This window comes from Protopterus annectens, chromosome 13.part0 (assembly GCF_019279795.1).
Source record: "Protopterus annectens isolate FY-2018-M chromosome 13.part0, PAN1.0, whole genome shotgun sequence".
Classification (NCBI taxonomy): Eukaryota; Metazoa; Chordata; order Ceratodontiformes; family Protopteridae; genus Protopterus; species Protopterus annectens.
The window spans coordinates 1,021,151,964-1,021,169,456 of record NC_056747.1 but is presented as its reverse complement, the minus strand read 5'-3'; the positions used below and the strand labels follow the sequence as shown (position 1 = coordinate 1,021,169,456).

Sequence of the window (17,493 nt, the reverse complement as noted above, 5' to 3'; positions counted from 1 at the left end):
CACAATTGAGAAGTAAAATGTCACAACCTGAACAACCAGACTTGAAGGAGTTGCAGGATTTGATGCACAGTGCAGAACAAGTGGGTAAACATACCTTACAATGTGGTTTTGATGCTCTAGAGGCCTCATGTAGAGCTGCTGTTGCAGGATCAGTCATATGTAGACATGCCTGGCTCAAGGAACAAACCTTACCAGATCATGTCAAAGCTAAATTACTAGATGCCCCTCTACAAAAGGATGTATTATTTGGTGCTAATGCTGAGGAGGTATTAAGGAAAATGGAGGAAAAGGCTAAATCAATGCAAACAGTGAAAGATTTTCTACAGGTACACCCCCCACGTTTCAGTAGAAAATGGCCTTCCAAAAATTGGTCCTTTCCAGCCACGGACAGACCCCAAAGAGGTAGATACAGGCGCCCGAGGGGGCAGAGGGCAATCCCAAGGATCGTTTAGAGGCAGACAATGGCAAGCTCCTACACAAAGAGGTGGTAAGGATAACTCGCAACCATTCAGAAAGCAAGCCCAATGACTTTCCCCTTTACATGCCAAGCAAGACTCAAATGGCAGCACCCTTAGGCGGAAAACTGGCATTATTTTCAAAAAATTGGCATATTGTCACAAAAGACAAATGGATCCTGGACATTATAAACAGAGGCTACAGATTCCATTTTCACACCCTTCCAAAAATGAGAGGCATGCCAAACCTGCCACACAATCAAAGGGCAGAGGCACAAAGACAAATTTCAGATCTCTTCGACATGAAAGCTATTCAAGAGGTACCTACACACGAACAAGGTCAAGGTTTTTATTCCAGACTGTTCCTGGTGCCAAGGAAGGGAAAAGATTGGAGACCTATTTTGGACTTATCCATCCTAAACACATTTCTACTCGTACCAAAATTCAAGATGCTCACTCTACAGCAGCTTCTTCCCATGCTGGGCAGGGAGTCTTGGCTGGTAACATTGGACCTCAAGGAGGCATACCAGCATGTCCCAATCAGACAAAATTGCAGAAGATACCTCAGATTTCTTGCAGGTTCAACCCATTATCAATTCTCTGCATTGCCCTTTGGCTTATCTACTGCACCCAGAGTATTCATGAAATGCCTGGCATCAGTAATTGCCTACTGCAGACTTCAAGGGATACAAATATACCCCTATTTGGACGACTGCCTGATCCAAGCGGACAGCAAGCACATTCTTCTGAAACATTTGGCTTATGTAATATTGTTGTTGAATTCTCTGGGATACACAGTCAACAAAAAGAAATCAAGGCTAATACCCTCTCGGAAAATAATTTTCCTGGGTGCCAACTTGGACACAAACATCCAGATGGCCTACCTCACGCCAGAGAAGCAGGGGCAACTAACTCAATACTTCAGAACACTAGCAAATTGCACCAGGCTGACTGCAAGGAAAATCCTGCAGGCTCTGGGATTCATGGCATCTTGCATCTTACTAATCCCATGTGCAAAGCTGCATATGAGGAAACTTCATTGGTACCTGAAAAACCTATGGTCTCAACACAGCCACAGTTTGGAAACAATAATACCACTAATTCCATGTCTTCAAAAGGAATTTCTGTGGTGGGCTCAAGCATGCCAAACAAACACAGGTCTCCCATTCAACAAGCCTCAAGCAAATCAAATCATCACAACAGACGCCTCAGACTACGCCTGGGGGGCGCCCATGACAGATCGGTGCATTCAGGGCAAATGGTCCCAAAAAGAAAAGCACCTTCACATCAATCAAAAGGAGATGCTAGCAGTAATAAATGCTATTATAGCTTTCAAAGACCTTCTGCAACCAGGTCAACTATTGATAAGAACGCAACCAGGTCAACTATTGACAAGAACGGACAACACCACAGTAATGTGGTACATAAACAAACAGGGAGGAACCCATTCTTACCCCCTATGCAGACTGGCCATGTCACTTTGGAACATTGCCCTGGACTTACAAATCGAACTACAAGCACAGTACTTGCCAGGCAAGGAAAACACACTGGCAGAAAACCTAAGCAGAAATATGACAGATCCACACGAATGGAAGTTGCATCCTCAAGTTTTTACAGAGATAATTCAAGCATGGGGAAGGCCAGACATAGATCTGTTTGCCTCCCACAAAAATCACCAATTGACAAAATTCTGCTCAAGGATTTTTCATCCAAAGGCCTGGAGAGTGGACACTCTCTCTCTCAGTTGGACATCAATGACAGTTTATGCCTTCCCACCTCTTCCTCTGCTGCCCAAAGTTCTATTAAAAACCAGAGCAGACAGACCAAAGATGATTCTCATTGCTCCAGACTGGCCAAGACAACACTGGTACCCACTCCTGAGGAGCCTGACGCATTCCCCGCCATGGACCCTGCCTCTAATGCCTCTTGTTCTGACTCAGCACAGCTTCAAAACTCTTCACAGTCAGCTAAAAAACACTCAATCTAGCCACATGGAAGATTCCTTAGCATCACAACAAACCCTACTCTCCAAGGAGGTGCAGGATGTCATTTTGGAGGCCAGAAGGCCGTCTACTAGAAAAGCTTACTCAGCAAAATGGAAACGGGTTTGTGTCTGGAATGAGAAAAAGGGCCAGGATCCTGGAAAACTGAACTTACCTCAAATATTACAGTATCTAGCTGAGCTGCTAAGGAGTGCACTTTCATTCTTCTCCATCAAAATCCATGCCTCAGCCATTTCTGCAGAATACAACAGTGATCCACCCTTATTCTCTCACCCCCTCTTAAGGCGGTTCCTCAGAGGGGCTAAGAATCTAAAACCCCCAAGGAAACAACCAATACCTGCTTGGGATCTCAATTTCATTCTAGAAAAACTGACCTTGCCTCCTTTTGAGCCAGCTGCCTCATCAGATTTGCAATATTTGTCCTGCAAAACAACTTTCCTTCTGGCTATTACATCAGCTCTTAGGGTATGGGAACTACAAGCTCTCATGGCTGTGCAGCCTTTTATCATCTTCCATCAGGACAGAGTTTCCTTACGAACCAACCCGTCCTTTATGCCAAAAGTGGTATCCAGGGTAGCTTTGAATCAGGCTATACACTTACCTACCTTTTATCCTAATCCTCAAAACAAAGGGGAGAGATTACTACATTCCTTGGACATCCACAGACAACTGCGTTATTATTTGGACAGAACAAAGCCTTTCAGAAAATCAAAACAGCTCTTTGTGTCCTATGCTATAGGAGCTCAAGGAAAGCCAGTTTCCAAACAGACAATCTCAAAATGGATAGCCCACTGCATACGCTTTTGCTATTCTTTTCACGGCAAAACTGTACCTACAGGCATCAGATCTCACTCCACAAGGGCCACGGCTACCTCTGCAGCTTTTCTCAGAGGAGTTCCTACCAAAGATATTTTGGAAGCAGCCACTTGGAGTTCTGTGCATACCTTCTCCAAGCACTACCACCTTCCACTATACTCCAAATCTAGAGCGGGCTTTGCCACTGCAGTCTTGCAGGGCATTCTGGCTCCTCCTAGTTCCACCTAGTGCCTACCACCCCTTTCTTAGCTTTGGGATTCTACCCATATGTTATGACTGCAGCTGTATGCACGATGAACATAGTACAGTTTTGTACCTACCATAAATGTAGATGTTCGAGTGCTAATACAGCTGCAGTCCAGGTTTCCCTCCCCTTCCCTCTTGGGACAGGCCTATTGGCTAACATCTCCTCATGCAACCTGATTGGGGTATTCATTCTTGATGTATTTGCTTGCACTACTGTATTTTGATTATATGGCATTGCTTTATTACACAAATTTATGTATTGCCTTCCTTCTGGGGGCACCTGACATCTGGGGCAAGAAAAACTGAAGAAAATGGCGTTGGCTGGTTCTTTTATACCCCTGTCGCACTGACGTCAGGGAAGAAGCGACGACAACCGACACCGGACCTAGACTTTGGAATTCGGCCGACCGAGGACCCGCCTGACGGCAGGAGAACCCATCTGTTATGACTGCAGCTGTATTAGCACTCGAACATCTACATTTATGGTAGGTACAAAACTGTACTTTCCCACACTTCTGATTTAAGATGTTTTTTTCCTGATTCATGGCTTTGCTCTTTTGTTGCTGTAATGTCAATAATCTCTTGTTGAAACAGAAATTTTAGATAATAGTTTATTATTATTGTTTTTATTCTATAGCAAATGGTAAAGAAAAAGGATTATTTTCAAGCTTGAGTTAATTGGACAAAATGGTATAGCACTGAATGTTGCAGAATATCAAGTCTCACCATTTCGCCTCTTGTCCAAACATGTCAAGCTTATTCACAGCTTGTTATTTAAACTTCTGTAGCCTTGAGGTTATACTAGCATATTTTAATTTGCAAGCCTGGAACACTGTAGATGTCCTTCTATTCCTGTGTTGCAGTATTCTTGTGGGATTTCCTGCCCTCAGGCGACTTGTACGTCGGCTAATATACAAAAGCTTCAGCTTGGCTGTTGCAACTGCGTGGGACGTCACATGTCGAGCCATAAACCAGGGTCCTTAAATGTGAAGTCTGCACGCACAATCCTCATAACTTTTCAGCCACAGACCTACACATCGTGTGTTCGCTCCTTCACGTCAGACATCTCAATAAAGCTAAGTAACCCATTGGGTTTTTTTCTTCATATCTGATTCTTATTGCATAGGCTTGGTTTGTTGTAGCAATTTATAGCCGATGTCAGGTAAAATGGGTAAATGCCAAAGCGGGTGTCAGATGCACCATAAAGACTCCCATGATCGGTGTGTTTTTTGCCTAGGCCTGTAACACGACCTTACTGCTTGCTCCATTTGTCAGTCGTTTGTGCCAAAGACTCTACGCAGCCATCTGGCCGCGCTTAACCTAGAAAACCAGCACCTTAAGCGGTTAGCCCTAAGGATGGATCTCGCCTCAGATGCCACGTCAGAACCTCTGCGTAAGAAAGCCAAGTTTCCTAGGCCTTCTTCTTTTGCAGCTCCGTTACAGGACACCCCGCCAGCTGCTGATTTAGGAGCTGAGGGACACCCGGCAGATCCGTCAACTTCAACGACTACCTTTGTGGAATCTTTGCTCAGCTGACGGCCGGCATGTCCCCGAGCCAACCCAGACCCTGACTACCATCAGGGTTAAGAGGGGAACCAGAATCAGTGGAACCTCCGACCAGGATCCCGCCTTCGGGTGCGGTCCCTATCAGACCCGATTCCAGGCCTGCTCCAATGTCTACCCCAGCAAAAATGCAGGAAACAGAAAACCAAGCATACTTCTCCCACTGCAGAAGGCCTACTTGATTGGCAGTCCTTCATTTCTTCCCTGATGCAGGCCTTTATGGCCATTAGGCCTTCAGCCTCATCCTCCACTGCTCTACCTTTGCTCAGCCCTAGGCCTGCTTCAGCCCCCCCACATCTCAGGTTAGGGAAAAACATGACACCTCCTTTTCCTCCTCTGAGGACTCAATATCTTACAACTCCCAAATTGCTTCACCCCAAGAGTATTATTTTCCTGATGAGGAATCTATAAAGGGAGATGCACCCCTTGAGGATATCGCATTTGGTGAGACAATCACCAAAAATGAAAGATTACTTCAAATAGGATACCTCACAAGTCTAATACCCAAAAGAGGTATTTTGAGCTTCTTCCAAGTAGAATCCCTGTCCTCTTCTGTTCCACCAGTTCTGCCTACATACCTGGATGCCTTTAACTCTGCATCTAATTCTCCAGACTCACAACCACCTGTCCCCAAGTGGACCAGATCGCTTCTACAAGGTGCCTGATGAGCAGAAATTCTTAATGAAACCTCCCTTAGCAGACCCAGCAGTGATTGCCACACCTATCCTGATAAGCAATCCAGACTCCTCCCCTCCACCTCACTCCTACACACAGATAAAGACAGCAAATCTGTGGACAGGATTGGTAAGAAGGTATACACCTCCTCCACTTTGGCTTTCAGAGCCATTAATTATCAGACGGATATGACTAAATATGCTCTGGACTTTGTCTCTCGAGCCTCTTCCATGCTGGCCACTATCTCTGACTGCCCCACTCAGGCTGACATCTCCTCCAAACTTTCTCTGGCTACACAGGTAGCCAGACACTCTACTAGATGCCGCTATGATGCTGCAAAAGCATCTGCCTGCTCTGCAGCATTTGCTTCAGTTCTCAGGAGATACCTCTGGCTGAGACTTCAAAATCTCTCAGAAGATTTTAAGTCAAAGATCTTGGATGCCCCCCTGGACCACAGTTTCCTTTTTGGAAAACAATCTGCAGATCTTTTTAAGAATCTGCAAGAAAAAGTAAAGAATTGCAGGACATAAAACATTTATTGGTGCCCCCTATTCCCAAGTACTACAGAAACTGTCCAGCTAAAGCCACCTTTGTGAGATGAAACCCGGCCCAGGCGAATACTTCCGCTTCCAGATCTAGAAGAGGCGCAAGAAGACCCACCACTTCCAGACCTGCTGCCCTGCATCCTCAACCTAGAGAGTCTTTTCAGGACAGAGGAGGCTCCAACCGTGTGTGACTGCCTTGCCCCCCTACCACTCTCAGTCCGCCTATCCCACTGCCTCCCCTTCTTGGAAACCATAACTTCACACAGATGGGTACTATCCATAATACAAAAAGTATATTTCCTCTCCTGGAAAGTAAAACCACCCATAGGATGCATCTCTTTCCCTCCCAAAAACCAACAGCATCTCTTTCCACAGGTTCTGACAGACCTTCTGAAGATGGGTACGATAGAACCAGTTCCCTCAGGGCAGGAAGGAAAAGGTTTCTACTCCCGTCTCTTCATGGTTCGCAAAAAAGACAGCCCATAGAGACCCATCTTAGACCTCTCCTTCTTAAATCTTCACCTTGAGGTGCCCACCTTCAAAATCCTGTCACTTCCTACTATGCTTCCACTCATACCAGCCAAGGCCTTCATGGCCACCTTAGACCTAAAGGAAGGTCTACTTACACGTACCGAAAATTAAGCAGCCTCTGTGAGTACGGCAGCTGCAGGGTCCTAAAGGGAAAGTACACAAAGCAAAAATGGACCAGCAAACAAGGCACATAGAATTAATGGAAAATACTTTAATAATAAAGTATTAGGTTCTATTCAACAGACCGGTTTCGGCAGTTACTTTACATAGCTTTCTTCAGTGTTTAAGTTGAATACAAAAAAAGAACCTATTTATAATAAATTCCTTGAATCATGTCATTCATTACAAATGTTCATTGAGCCCAGGCTTAAAGAGCCCACCAAGTTTAATAATCCATTTTTTTCTCCATTGAATTCAATAAATCATGCCAGCCTAATTTATTGTTTCTGGATCTCAAAATTTTGTCAATAATGATGAAACTGAAACATGCATTATGATGATTTAAAGAATGTTTGTATAAGGCATTCGTTTCCCTCTTATTCCTGATATCACTGAGATGCTCAGATATGCGTAGTTTCAATGGTCTTGAAGTTTGACCCACATAAAATGCAGAACAATTGCACTTGGCCAAGTAAATGACCCAATCAGAGGAACAATTAGCAAAGAATTTTATATTATACACCTCTGGGGTATTTTGGCTTGTAAAACTTTTGGTTTTAAGTAGCTTCGTGCAATATGTGCAATGTCCGCAAGGAAAGCATCCAAGTAAAGGTTCTCCTGATAATGTAGTTTGTATGGTGTGACTGGTTTTGGTATCACAGTGTTTGAAATGATTCAAGAAAGCAGATAAGTTTTTGCCTTTACGAAAAGAAAATGAACATCTTTCACCAAGGATTTCCTGAAGTTTGGGTTCACATGTTAATATATTCCAATTATGTCGGACCATATTGAACAGTGTATTGGTGTTGCGTCCATAAGTGGTGATGAATCTGGGAGGTTCGGATTTGGATTTATTGCTGGACTTATAATGTATTAAATCTTCACGTTTCATACTATCAACAATATGTTTGGTGTGTATAAGATGACCCATTTTGTATCCACGGTCGTGAAATCTGTGTACAAGATCATCCCTGAAGCGTGTATATGTGTCTTGATCAGAACAGATGCGTTTGATAACATGAACTGAGATTTGGGAATGTTTTTGCAAGTGTGTGGGGGATGGAAGCTGGAGGCATGAAGTAGTGAATTGTTTTCGGGGAATTTATGGTGAATTTCTGTAGACAGCGTATGATCTGATGTACAGCAAACCAAAACATCTAAAAAAAAATTATTTTATTTTTATCACAGCTGACAGAAAATTCGATTCCCCATGTATTATCATTCAAATAAGTGATAAATTCTGAGAGATATTCACTATCGGACCTCCATACCAACCAGCAATCATCTCAGTACCTACGCCAGATGTCCATCTCATCAATATAAATTATAAATATTGTGAGACCTGTCATAAATGACCTGTTCTTCAAAATACGCCGTGAACAGATCTGTGTATATGGGTGTGAAAGAAGCACCCATGGCTGTCCCCTTCGTTTGCAAATAACATTTTCCCTTATAGAAAAAAACATTCTTAGTCAGTACATGGTTCCATCAAGCACACCAAAAGAGTGTTGAAACCTGGCCTATATAGTTCTGTCTTATTGAGCCAATATTCCAAAGCTTCCAAACCAGCCCAATGAGGAATGTTCGTGTATAATGATTTAACATCTAAGATGCAAAGTAACCAGTCTGGCTCAAGTTGTGTGTCTGAAATGATTTGCAAAAATTCAGTAGTGTCCCTGATCCTGGATAGTACACATTGTAAAAGGGGCTGTAAATGTTTGGTTAGAAACAAAGATAATGGCTCGGTTAATGAATTTTTGCCAGAGACAATGGGTCTGCCTGGGGGGTTGTGAAGATCCTTATGAATTTTAGGTAAAAAGTATACACGTACCCAACAGACCTTCCCACAGAATATTTCTGCATTTCTCTGGGCCCTCTTCTCATTTCTAATTTACTGCTTTGCCCTTTGGTTTGTTCACTGCCCCCCGAGTGTTCACAAAATGCCTGGCCCCGGCCATTGCCTTTTGCAGAACTCAGGGAATTCAGATTTACTCCTATCTAGATGGCATCCTAATACTGACAGAGTGCAAAAATACCCTCTCAAATCATCTGCATTTCACCATGTCCCTTCTACAAAATCTAGGGTTCACCCTCAACTTTCCAAAGTCTTCCTTGAGCCCAGAACAGGACAAGATTTTTCTGGGTTGCAGAATCCGAACGGACATAATGAAGGCTAGTCTTCCACAAGACAAGGTCCAATCCCTGACCTCCCACTTCAAAGAGCTGCTACAGACACAGGTAATAACTGCAAGGCAATTCCTACAACTCCTGGGCTTAATGGCAACAACCATCCCTATGGCCCCCATTGGCCAGAATGCATATGCGCAAGCTACAGTGGTACCTGAAAAATATTTGGTCCCAGCACCCGAATAACTTGGAGCAAGTAATCCCCCTTCTCCCCTGTCTAAAGAAAGAGGTCAGCTGGTGGATCCAACAAGTCCAGCTAAACTCGGGGCTTCCACTACAGCCCCCTCCCCCCCCCCCCGCCCCCAACCCGGGTAATGCATACAGATGACTCAGATTCAGGGTGGAGAGCCACATTGGCATCTTACAGGGTTCAAGCAACCTGGCACCCTTGAGGGCCAAACACATCAGTGTGAGGGGATATGACAGCAGTCTTATTAGCTCTAAAAACCTTTACCCCTCTGCTTCTACCAGGGGTTCTTCAAATAGTAACAGACAATGCCACTGTAATGTGGTACCAAAACAAACAGGGAGGGACAAAGGCATGTCAGCTGTGCAGACTAACCCTGGTGATATGGGATCTAGCCTCTCGCCACAACTTGTCCCTGCAGGCAACCTACATTCCCTCGCAGGACAACAAGCAAGCAGATCTTGTAAGCAGGACATTCTCTCCACAACACGAATGGATGCTGGACAGGACGGTCTTCTTAGACCTGTTTGCCTCCCCCCAGAACAAGCAGCTGCAGACCTTCTGCTCAAAGACCTACCCCCCTCTAGCCTGGAGGGTAGATGCTTTCAACATCTTCTGGGAGGGGAAGTTTCTTTATGCCCCCCCCCCCCCCCCCCCCACTGATTCAGAAAGTCCTCCTGATTGAAAATCGGGAGAGACAAACCGAAAATCTTGTTGGTGACTCCCTACTGGCCAAGGCAGCACTGGATGTTTTTTCATGTTTCATAGGTTCATAGGTTTCATTGTTGCAGTCATCACATTTGGGTTATCCCTGCCAGGGTAGCCTTCGGCCAGCCCGAGTACCAGAGACTTGGTATTTTTGCTTCAGTTGCTGTCGCTCCAGGACTGACATCAGGTCATCAGTAGTATAAAGTAAGGCAGCCAACGCCATTACATCAGTCTTCCTTGCCGTGGAGCCAGAAGCAGTTCGCACGAGTGCCAGTTGGCCACTACCTGAGTTTTCATCTACCGAAATGAAGTTGAAGTCTTCTAAAGCTAAGTACCCCGTTGGAGATCCTTTTTTCTTGCACTAACCGATGCCAGAAAAAGTTAATAATTGTAAATAAAATACCACACCGAGACTTCCACTCTCACTGCGTCACTTGTTTTGGGCCCAGACCACGACGTCCCCCGTTGTCACTTCTGTGCTTTGTTTTATGCCAGAACTATCCGTCGTCGGGCCCTTATTGTAGCCAGATATTTTTGCTTACAGTCCTCGAACACTGATATGGCTTTGGTAAGTCATCCGACAGCAGATCTTCCAAAAAAACTTAAAGATAAAGAGAGAGAGAAACCGCACAGGTCCAAACCTACCGACGACGCTTCCGTTAAGCTAGTAGTCAGTTCTCTGGTTCTCAATGAGGAGCATTCGCAGCCCCTGATGCCCACTTCTGTGGATTCGCAGGCCGCTACTGAGACCCTTTTAGAGTCCAGTATGCTGCAAAACTCTTCTTCGACTAAGGATCCTGCTGTCGTCTCTACCTTGGATGGGTCCGGAGCTGCTGAGCAGGCACCGGCTTCCGAGGAAGTCCTTCACACTACCGATTCTTGACACAAACAGACGTCTTCTTTTGTGACTACTGTTCTTTCAAAAACAACCGAGTTTCTAAGGCCCAGGGTACGGACCACACCCAAAAAACCTATGACCCACTCTCAAGTACCTGCTTTCTTGCCTCAGTCTCAAATGCTTAAAATGACAGAAGACCTTATGCTGATCAGGGGAAGCCAAGCTACCCCCTCCAAAAAGAAAAGAGATCTATCCCCTGTAGTTCTGTCTGAACAAGAGTCAGATGAATGTGATGGAGTGGGAGGTTGGCATAATGGTTAAGGTGTTTACCTTACAGACACAAGGTGCAGGGTTTGATTCTTACATGGGGTAATTGGCTAGTCTTAAAATGGCCCTCAAGGTCACATAGCCTAGTACTAATCTGTGAACCTATATGAAGACATGCAACCCGTCTCTACTTATGGGGACTCTGATGCGGAAGATTCAGTTCCTTCAGCCTCTCCCCCAGAGGATTTTTCCTTTGGGGAAAGCCTGCATACCGTAAGGGAGCATTTCCAATGGGAGAGTCAAGACTACCCTCACTCTAAAAAGAGACTTAGGGAATTCCTGGATCTTCCACAGCACAGACCCTTGCCCCCCCCCCCCCCCCCCAGTCCTGGATGTTGTGGAGGATGTTTTCCTGGAATCCAGCTCGACTCCTGACATCCTCCTTCCTGCACCCAGAAAACCAGACCGGTATTATAGAGTCCCTGACTCTCACAAATTTCTCTTTAAGAATCCTACTGCTGACCTTGAGGTAATTTCTAAAGGGGCTAAAGGAATTAAAGCAACCTCTGCTAAGAATCCCACCCCCTCAGATAGGGATTCCTGAGCACTGGACAGATGGGTAAAAAAGTATACACCTCAGCTACTTTTCCTATCAGGGCGCAAAACTGTCAGTTCCATATGCTGAAATTTCACCAACATACTCTGGAACTCCTTAAACAAAATATGTCTTCTTTTCCTGCTTGGGCAGAATCTAGAGAGTTCCAAGAGTTAATGCATTCTACAAGTCAAGTAACTAAACACACCTTGCACTGTGGTTTTTGACGCCCTAGAAACAGTGGATTCCCTGTCCTTCCCCTGGGTCAACCTATCGGTCTATGCCTTTCCTCCACTTCCTCTTATCTCCAGGGTACTGCTCAAAATAAAGGAGGAAACATATTGGTATTTATTCTCCACTGGTGGGGTTTCTTCCACCAGAACATGGCTCCTACTTGGGGGCTCCTGACAGGTTAGGGCAAGAAAAACTGATGTTATGGTGTTTGCTGCCTTACTTTATACTAATGACATCAGTCCTAGAGTGACAGCAACCGATGCAGAAATACTAAGTCTCTTGTGTTCGGACCGGCCGAGGACTACCCTGGCAGGGATAACCCAAATGTGATGACCTCAACAGTGAATACACTCGAACATCTACATTTATGGTAACTGTGCACAACTGTACTTGCCCCCTACCTCGCAATCTAGCAAAGGGCACTCACTACAAGTTACCCTACAAGGTGGACCTTCTGACACAAGAAAAGGGAACTGTCATCCACCCACACTTGCAGATGTTATCTCTGACTGTGTGGGTGATAAACTTTTGATCCTATTCAGACACTATTACTCAGAGGACGTGCTTTCAGTCCTGAGAGAGGCCAGGAAACCTACAGCAAGAAAATCCATACCTAGCTGAATGGGAAAGATTTATTAAATGGTGTCTAGACAAGGGAAGGGACCCTTGTATTGCGGATCCCCCCCCCCCCAGTTCTTATGTGTGTCAGCTGATAAAATGTGGACTCTCTTATTCTTCAGTGAAAGTACATCTTTCCACAATGTCAGCCTGCCTGCCACTAGACCCTCCCTTGCTAGCCAGGCTCGATGTAAAACTCTTCCTTAAAGGGGTGGTACACTTTAGACCTCCAAAAAAGCCTTTCCTTCTGCCGTGGGACCTTATCTTCATCCTGGAAAAGCTTACCCAACACCTGTTCAATCCTGCTGGGACAGCTTCCCTGCAGATGTGGACATGGGAAACGGTTCTACAAGTGGCTATAACCTCAGCCAGAAGGGTTTCAGAGCTACAAGCCTTAATGGCTTTCCCCCCATACTACATTTCACAAAGACAGGGTAACCTTGAGAACTAACCTTTCCTTTATGCCCAAGGTGGTCAACGATTTGTCATTAAACCAATCTATCCACCTTCACACCTTCTTTCCCTCTCCCACCAATGAAGGGGAGAGCATACTTCACTCCCTGGATGTACACAGACAACTAAGATTTTTATCTGGACAAAACTAAATCCATTAGGAAATCAAAACAACTTTTTGTTTCCTTCCATCCCAAAGAATTGGCCTAGGCAGTCTCCAAACTATCGCATGTTGGATCAGGAAAGCCATCTGTCTTTGCTACTCCCACAGTGGGAAAAATCCCCCAGTGGGAGTAAAAGCCCATTCCACCAGGGCAATGGCCGCATCCAAGGCTTTCCTAAAGGTCCGGGCACGTCTTCCATTATGGACGCAGCCACATGGTCCACCATCCACACTTTCACCAAACACTGCAAGTTAGACCAGGTCTCTAGAGCACGTGCAGGATTCTTCAGGCCAGTTTTACAGGGCTTTGTAGAATCATCTTCTGCATTCGCCACCCTTTCTTCCAACTAAGCTGTGGTACTCTCCCACAACAGGAATACTGCAGCATAGGAATAGAAGGACATAGAATAGTTGTGCAAAATCTTGCCATAACCATAGATGTCCTTCTCTTCCATGTTGCAGTATTCCTTCCTACCTGCCAATAACCCCCTCTTTAGTCTCCTTTTGTCCCAGCATGTCCATAGGTCCAAATCCCACTGGCACCTCCTCCTGCTGGGCCTTCTACTCTACCTGCTGAACTTCAGGTTTTGAGGATTGTGCGTGCAGACGTCACATTTAAGGCCCCTGGTTTATGGCCCTACATGTGACGTCCCACGCAGCTGCAACAGCCAAGCTGAAACATTTGTTTAGGAGCTGACGTACGACTCGCCTGAGGGCACGAAATCCCACAACAAGAATACTGCACCATGGAAGAGAAAGGACATCTATGTCTATGGTAAGATTTTACACAACTATTCTTTACATTGTCTTCTGCCTTATGAACTTTGTGGGGGGGGGTTGTGAATCTGTATGTTTTCATGTAGAGCCATGTGCCACCAACATATTTTATATATATATATATATATATATATATATATATATATATATATATATATAGATATATAGATATATATATATATATATATATATATATATATATAGATATATAGATATATATATATAGATATATATATATATATATATATAGATATATAGATATATATATATAGATATATATATATATATAGATATATATATATATATATTTATATATATATAGATATATATATAGATATATATATATATAGATATATATAGATATATATATATATAGATATATATAGATATATATAGATATATATATATAGATATATATATTTGCTCTACTGTTTTCAGCTGTGACTAGTCACATTGGTTCTTTTTTATGCATTTCAAGTCCACTCCTATGTTCACCCACTCTACTTGCAGACCCGGCTAACTGCTTCCTTCTCTGTACCTGGTCATGTACCGAAGAGAGCTGTATACAATTGATGAAGCTGGTCTTGATTCATAGGGCTGACATGAACGTGGAACTTGAATCAATTTTGCATCTCTTTGCCTCTACAAAGGTGTAGCTTGTAGTCCGTGTGTGACTAATAGAACTTTAACAAGAGTTGAACTTTTGATAATTGCAGTGTTTCTTTACTCCTTTCCCAGAGGAGAGGGGCCTATGGAATGCACATGAGCAGAACTCCTGCTGCTAATTGTGGGCAGCACCATCTCATGTGGCACACTTCACCGAGGTTCACTTCAATGAAGCAGTCCTTTTTTTGTGCTGCCATTCCCAATCCTTTGTATCATCTTTACAGGTTACCTCTTTATTTAGTTATATAAAAGCAGACTAGTAAAATTACTTGTGGCTCTTTATAACCTAGTCAAGTCTGATTTTGGGTCCAAAAAAAAAGCACATTGGGCTTAACTATGACTGTGACCATTGGGCTTAACAATGACTGTGACTGTTATGTACAGCAAATTCTGCTAATGTACTGTGTGTCAATGCAGTTGCTACTGATTCGTGTTTTCACTTTTTTCTTCCAGTAAGCTTTTTCTTCTACCTGCCTTCTCAGAATGGACATCTGTTGTCCACAGAGTTGTTGAGTCCAGGGTCCAACATTGCTGTCTTAATTTGTCTTCAACTGGACATCTTTTTCTAAACTTTTGTTTTAAGATGAGTAATGTTATGCTTACCTTAAGATGCTTTTGGTGATTGAAATGAGTAGTACAGGTATAACCATTTTTTTTTTTTTTAATTTAATTTCAGTTCCTTCTTGGCGGGCGCATCCTATAGAACCACTAGAAGATCTAAGCACATTGGAAGTAGTAGAGGTATGTAAAGTCTGCAAAGCCTCAGAATTCTAAAATCCTGCATGTTAAGCAAAGCAAAAGATTATTGTTTCACTCGCATTATTGGTATCCATAGAAACACCTGGAGATATAAAGTGTGGCTGTAGATGTTTGGGATGACTATGCAGTCAGCTCTGTTTATTGAGAGTGGAATTAAAAGACAGATGTTCAAGAAAAGCCAATTATGTGTAGTGCTTAAAGGAGTAATCTGTAGTGCACATTCAGCAGTATATCTTTAGAGATGTTTTGTTTACATATTTGCTGTATTTGATGACTTATTTTAAAGGCAGTTAGACTGGGCCACAAGGGTCAGTTTTCATCTGCAACCATGTTATAGATAGTATAATGAAACGCACATTGTAAAATGCTCATGCAACTTCAGAATGCTTAGGCTGATAGCCGACATACAGATTATCCTAAAATATATATATATATATATATATATATATATATATATATATATATATATATATATATATATTTTATATATATATATATATATATTATTTATATATATATATATATATCTGAGAGATTTGTAAATTAGTGTGTTATGCATAGTTTTATGTTTGAGACTAGATGTCTGATCAGTGCTTTGAACTCCTTGTTGCTTTGTTTACAGTGAGCAAAATGTCCTTCAAGGATGCATCTGCAGTCCTTACAAATGGGTTGTCCTGTCGTCAGGCAGCCCTTCGGTCGGCCGGATTCCAAAGCCTGGGTCTGGCCTCGGCTGGAGTCGCACTTCACCCGGCGTCACAGCTGCAGTTATTCGGGTATAAAGGCATCAGCCGACGCCATTTTCCTCAGTCTTTCTTGCCGCGTGGCGCCCGAAGCAGAAGCTGTTCGCAAGTGCCGGTCGGTCAGAACCAGAGATTACTACTACCGAATACTTCTACTACTACCGAAGACTTCTAAAAAGCTAAGTACCCCGTTGGGGACTCTTTCTTGCCTCAGCCGATGTCAGAAAAAGTGAATAACTGTTTAACTTGTGGGAAACAAATACCTCATAAAGATTTCCACTCTTACTGCTTACCTTGTTTAGGCCCAGACTACGACGTAGCAGCTTGTCTAGCCTGTGCTTCTTTTAACCGACGGACGCTTAGACGTCGGTCGGAATTTGCTGAGGAGTTTTTCGGCTCCGATTTTGCTTACATTATGCCATCGGATCCTCCGACTACGCAAATATCAAAAAAGCGCAAGGAAAAGGACCGACACTCGTGGTCTGCGGTTTCGGCCGAAACCGAGGTTAGGCCAACCGCGAGTGTCTCGGTTTCGGCTGAAACTGAGCAAGCGGTTCTTCCTTCAGCCGAAAACTTACCTCCTACTGAGGCCTCTTCCAACCTCGTGGAATCGGCTTCTGATATCCCTCCTGCTCTTGCAGTTTCTCAGGAATTATCTGACACTATCCCCTTGGATATCTCCACCCCTGCACGTGGAGCTGCTAGGCCACCTGCATCCATGTCCATTAAGGCTTTTGCCAGGGCTAAAGCAGCTAAAACTACTAAATGTGTGCCTGCTAAGACCCCCTCTCACAGGCCTAGCTCTAGTTCACAAATGCTTAGTCTAGCAGAGGATCTCATTTCTTTAATCCGGGGATCCCAATCTCACAGAGACAGGGCCTCTCACCCACCTCCAGAGAAGAGGCCTAGAGCAGAGCCCCCTGAACCAGTTTCTACAGATGATTCCTCTGATGATTCAGATAATACAAACCCTCCAGAGGCTTCTTTCTCCCCTTATGAAGACTCTGATGCTGAAGAGTCCATCCCTTCTTCCTCTCCGCCTGAGGAATTTTCCTTTGGGGAAACCTTGCATGCTATGAGGGAACAATTTCAGTGGCAGGGCCAGGATTTTTCAGACTCTAGAAAGAGGCTTAGAACCTTTCTGCATTTACCACAACATAGGCCTTTAGCCATTCCTCCAGTTCTCTCTGTTGTAGATGATGCATTTAATGATGCTTGCACTGCTCCTGATTCACTTCCACCGGCCCCTGCTAAGCCTTGCATGCTATGAAAGGGAATCCAAATTTCAGTGGCAGGGCCAGGTTTTAG

At 43.9% G+C, this 17,493-nt stretch overlaps 1 protein-coding gene across 7 annotated transcripts in view; it reads left to right on the top strand.

Annotated features, from left to right (window-relative positions):
• The window catches only part of MSL1 (MSL complex subunit 1), a 1,034,461-nt gene that overhangs the window by 510,968 nt on the left and 506,000 nt on the right, over positions 1-17,493 (top strand). For all 7 annotated transcript variants that reach the window (XM_044055025.1, XM_044055020.1, XM_044055021.1 and 4 more), the window contains one exon: positions 15,363-15,427. In XM_044055025.1, coding sequence (XP_043910960.1) covers positions 15,363-15,427 — 65 coding nt within the window. The remainder of the gene's footprint in view (positions 1-15,362; positions 15,428-17,493) is intronic.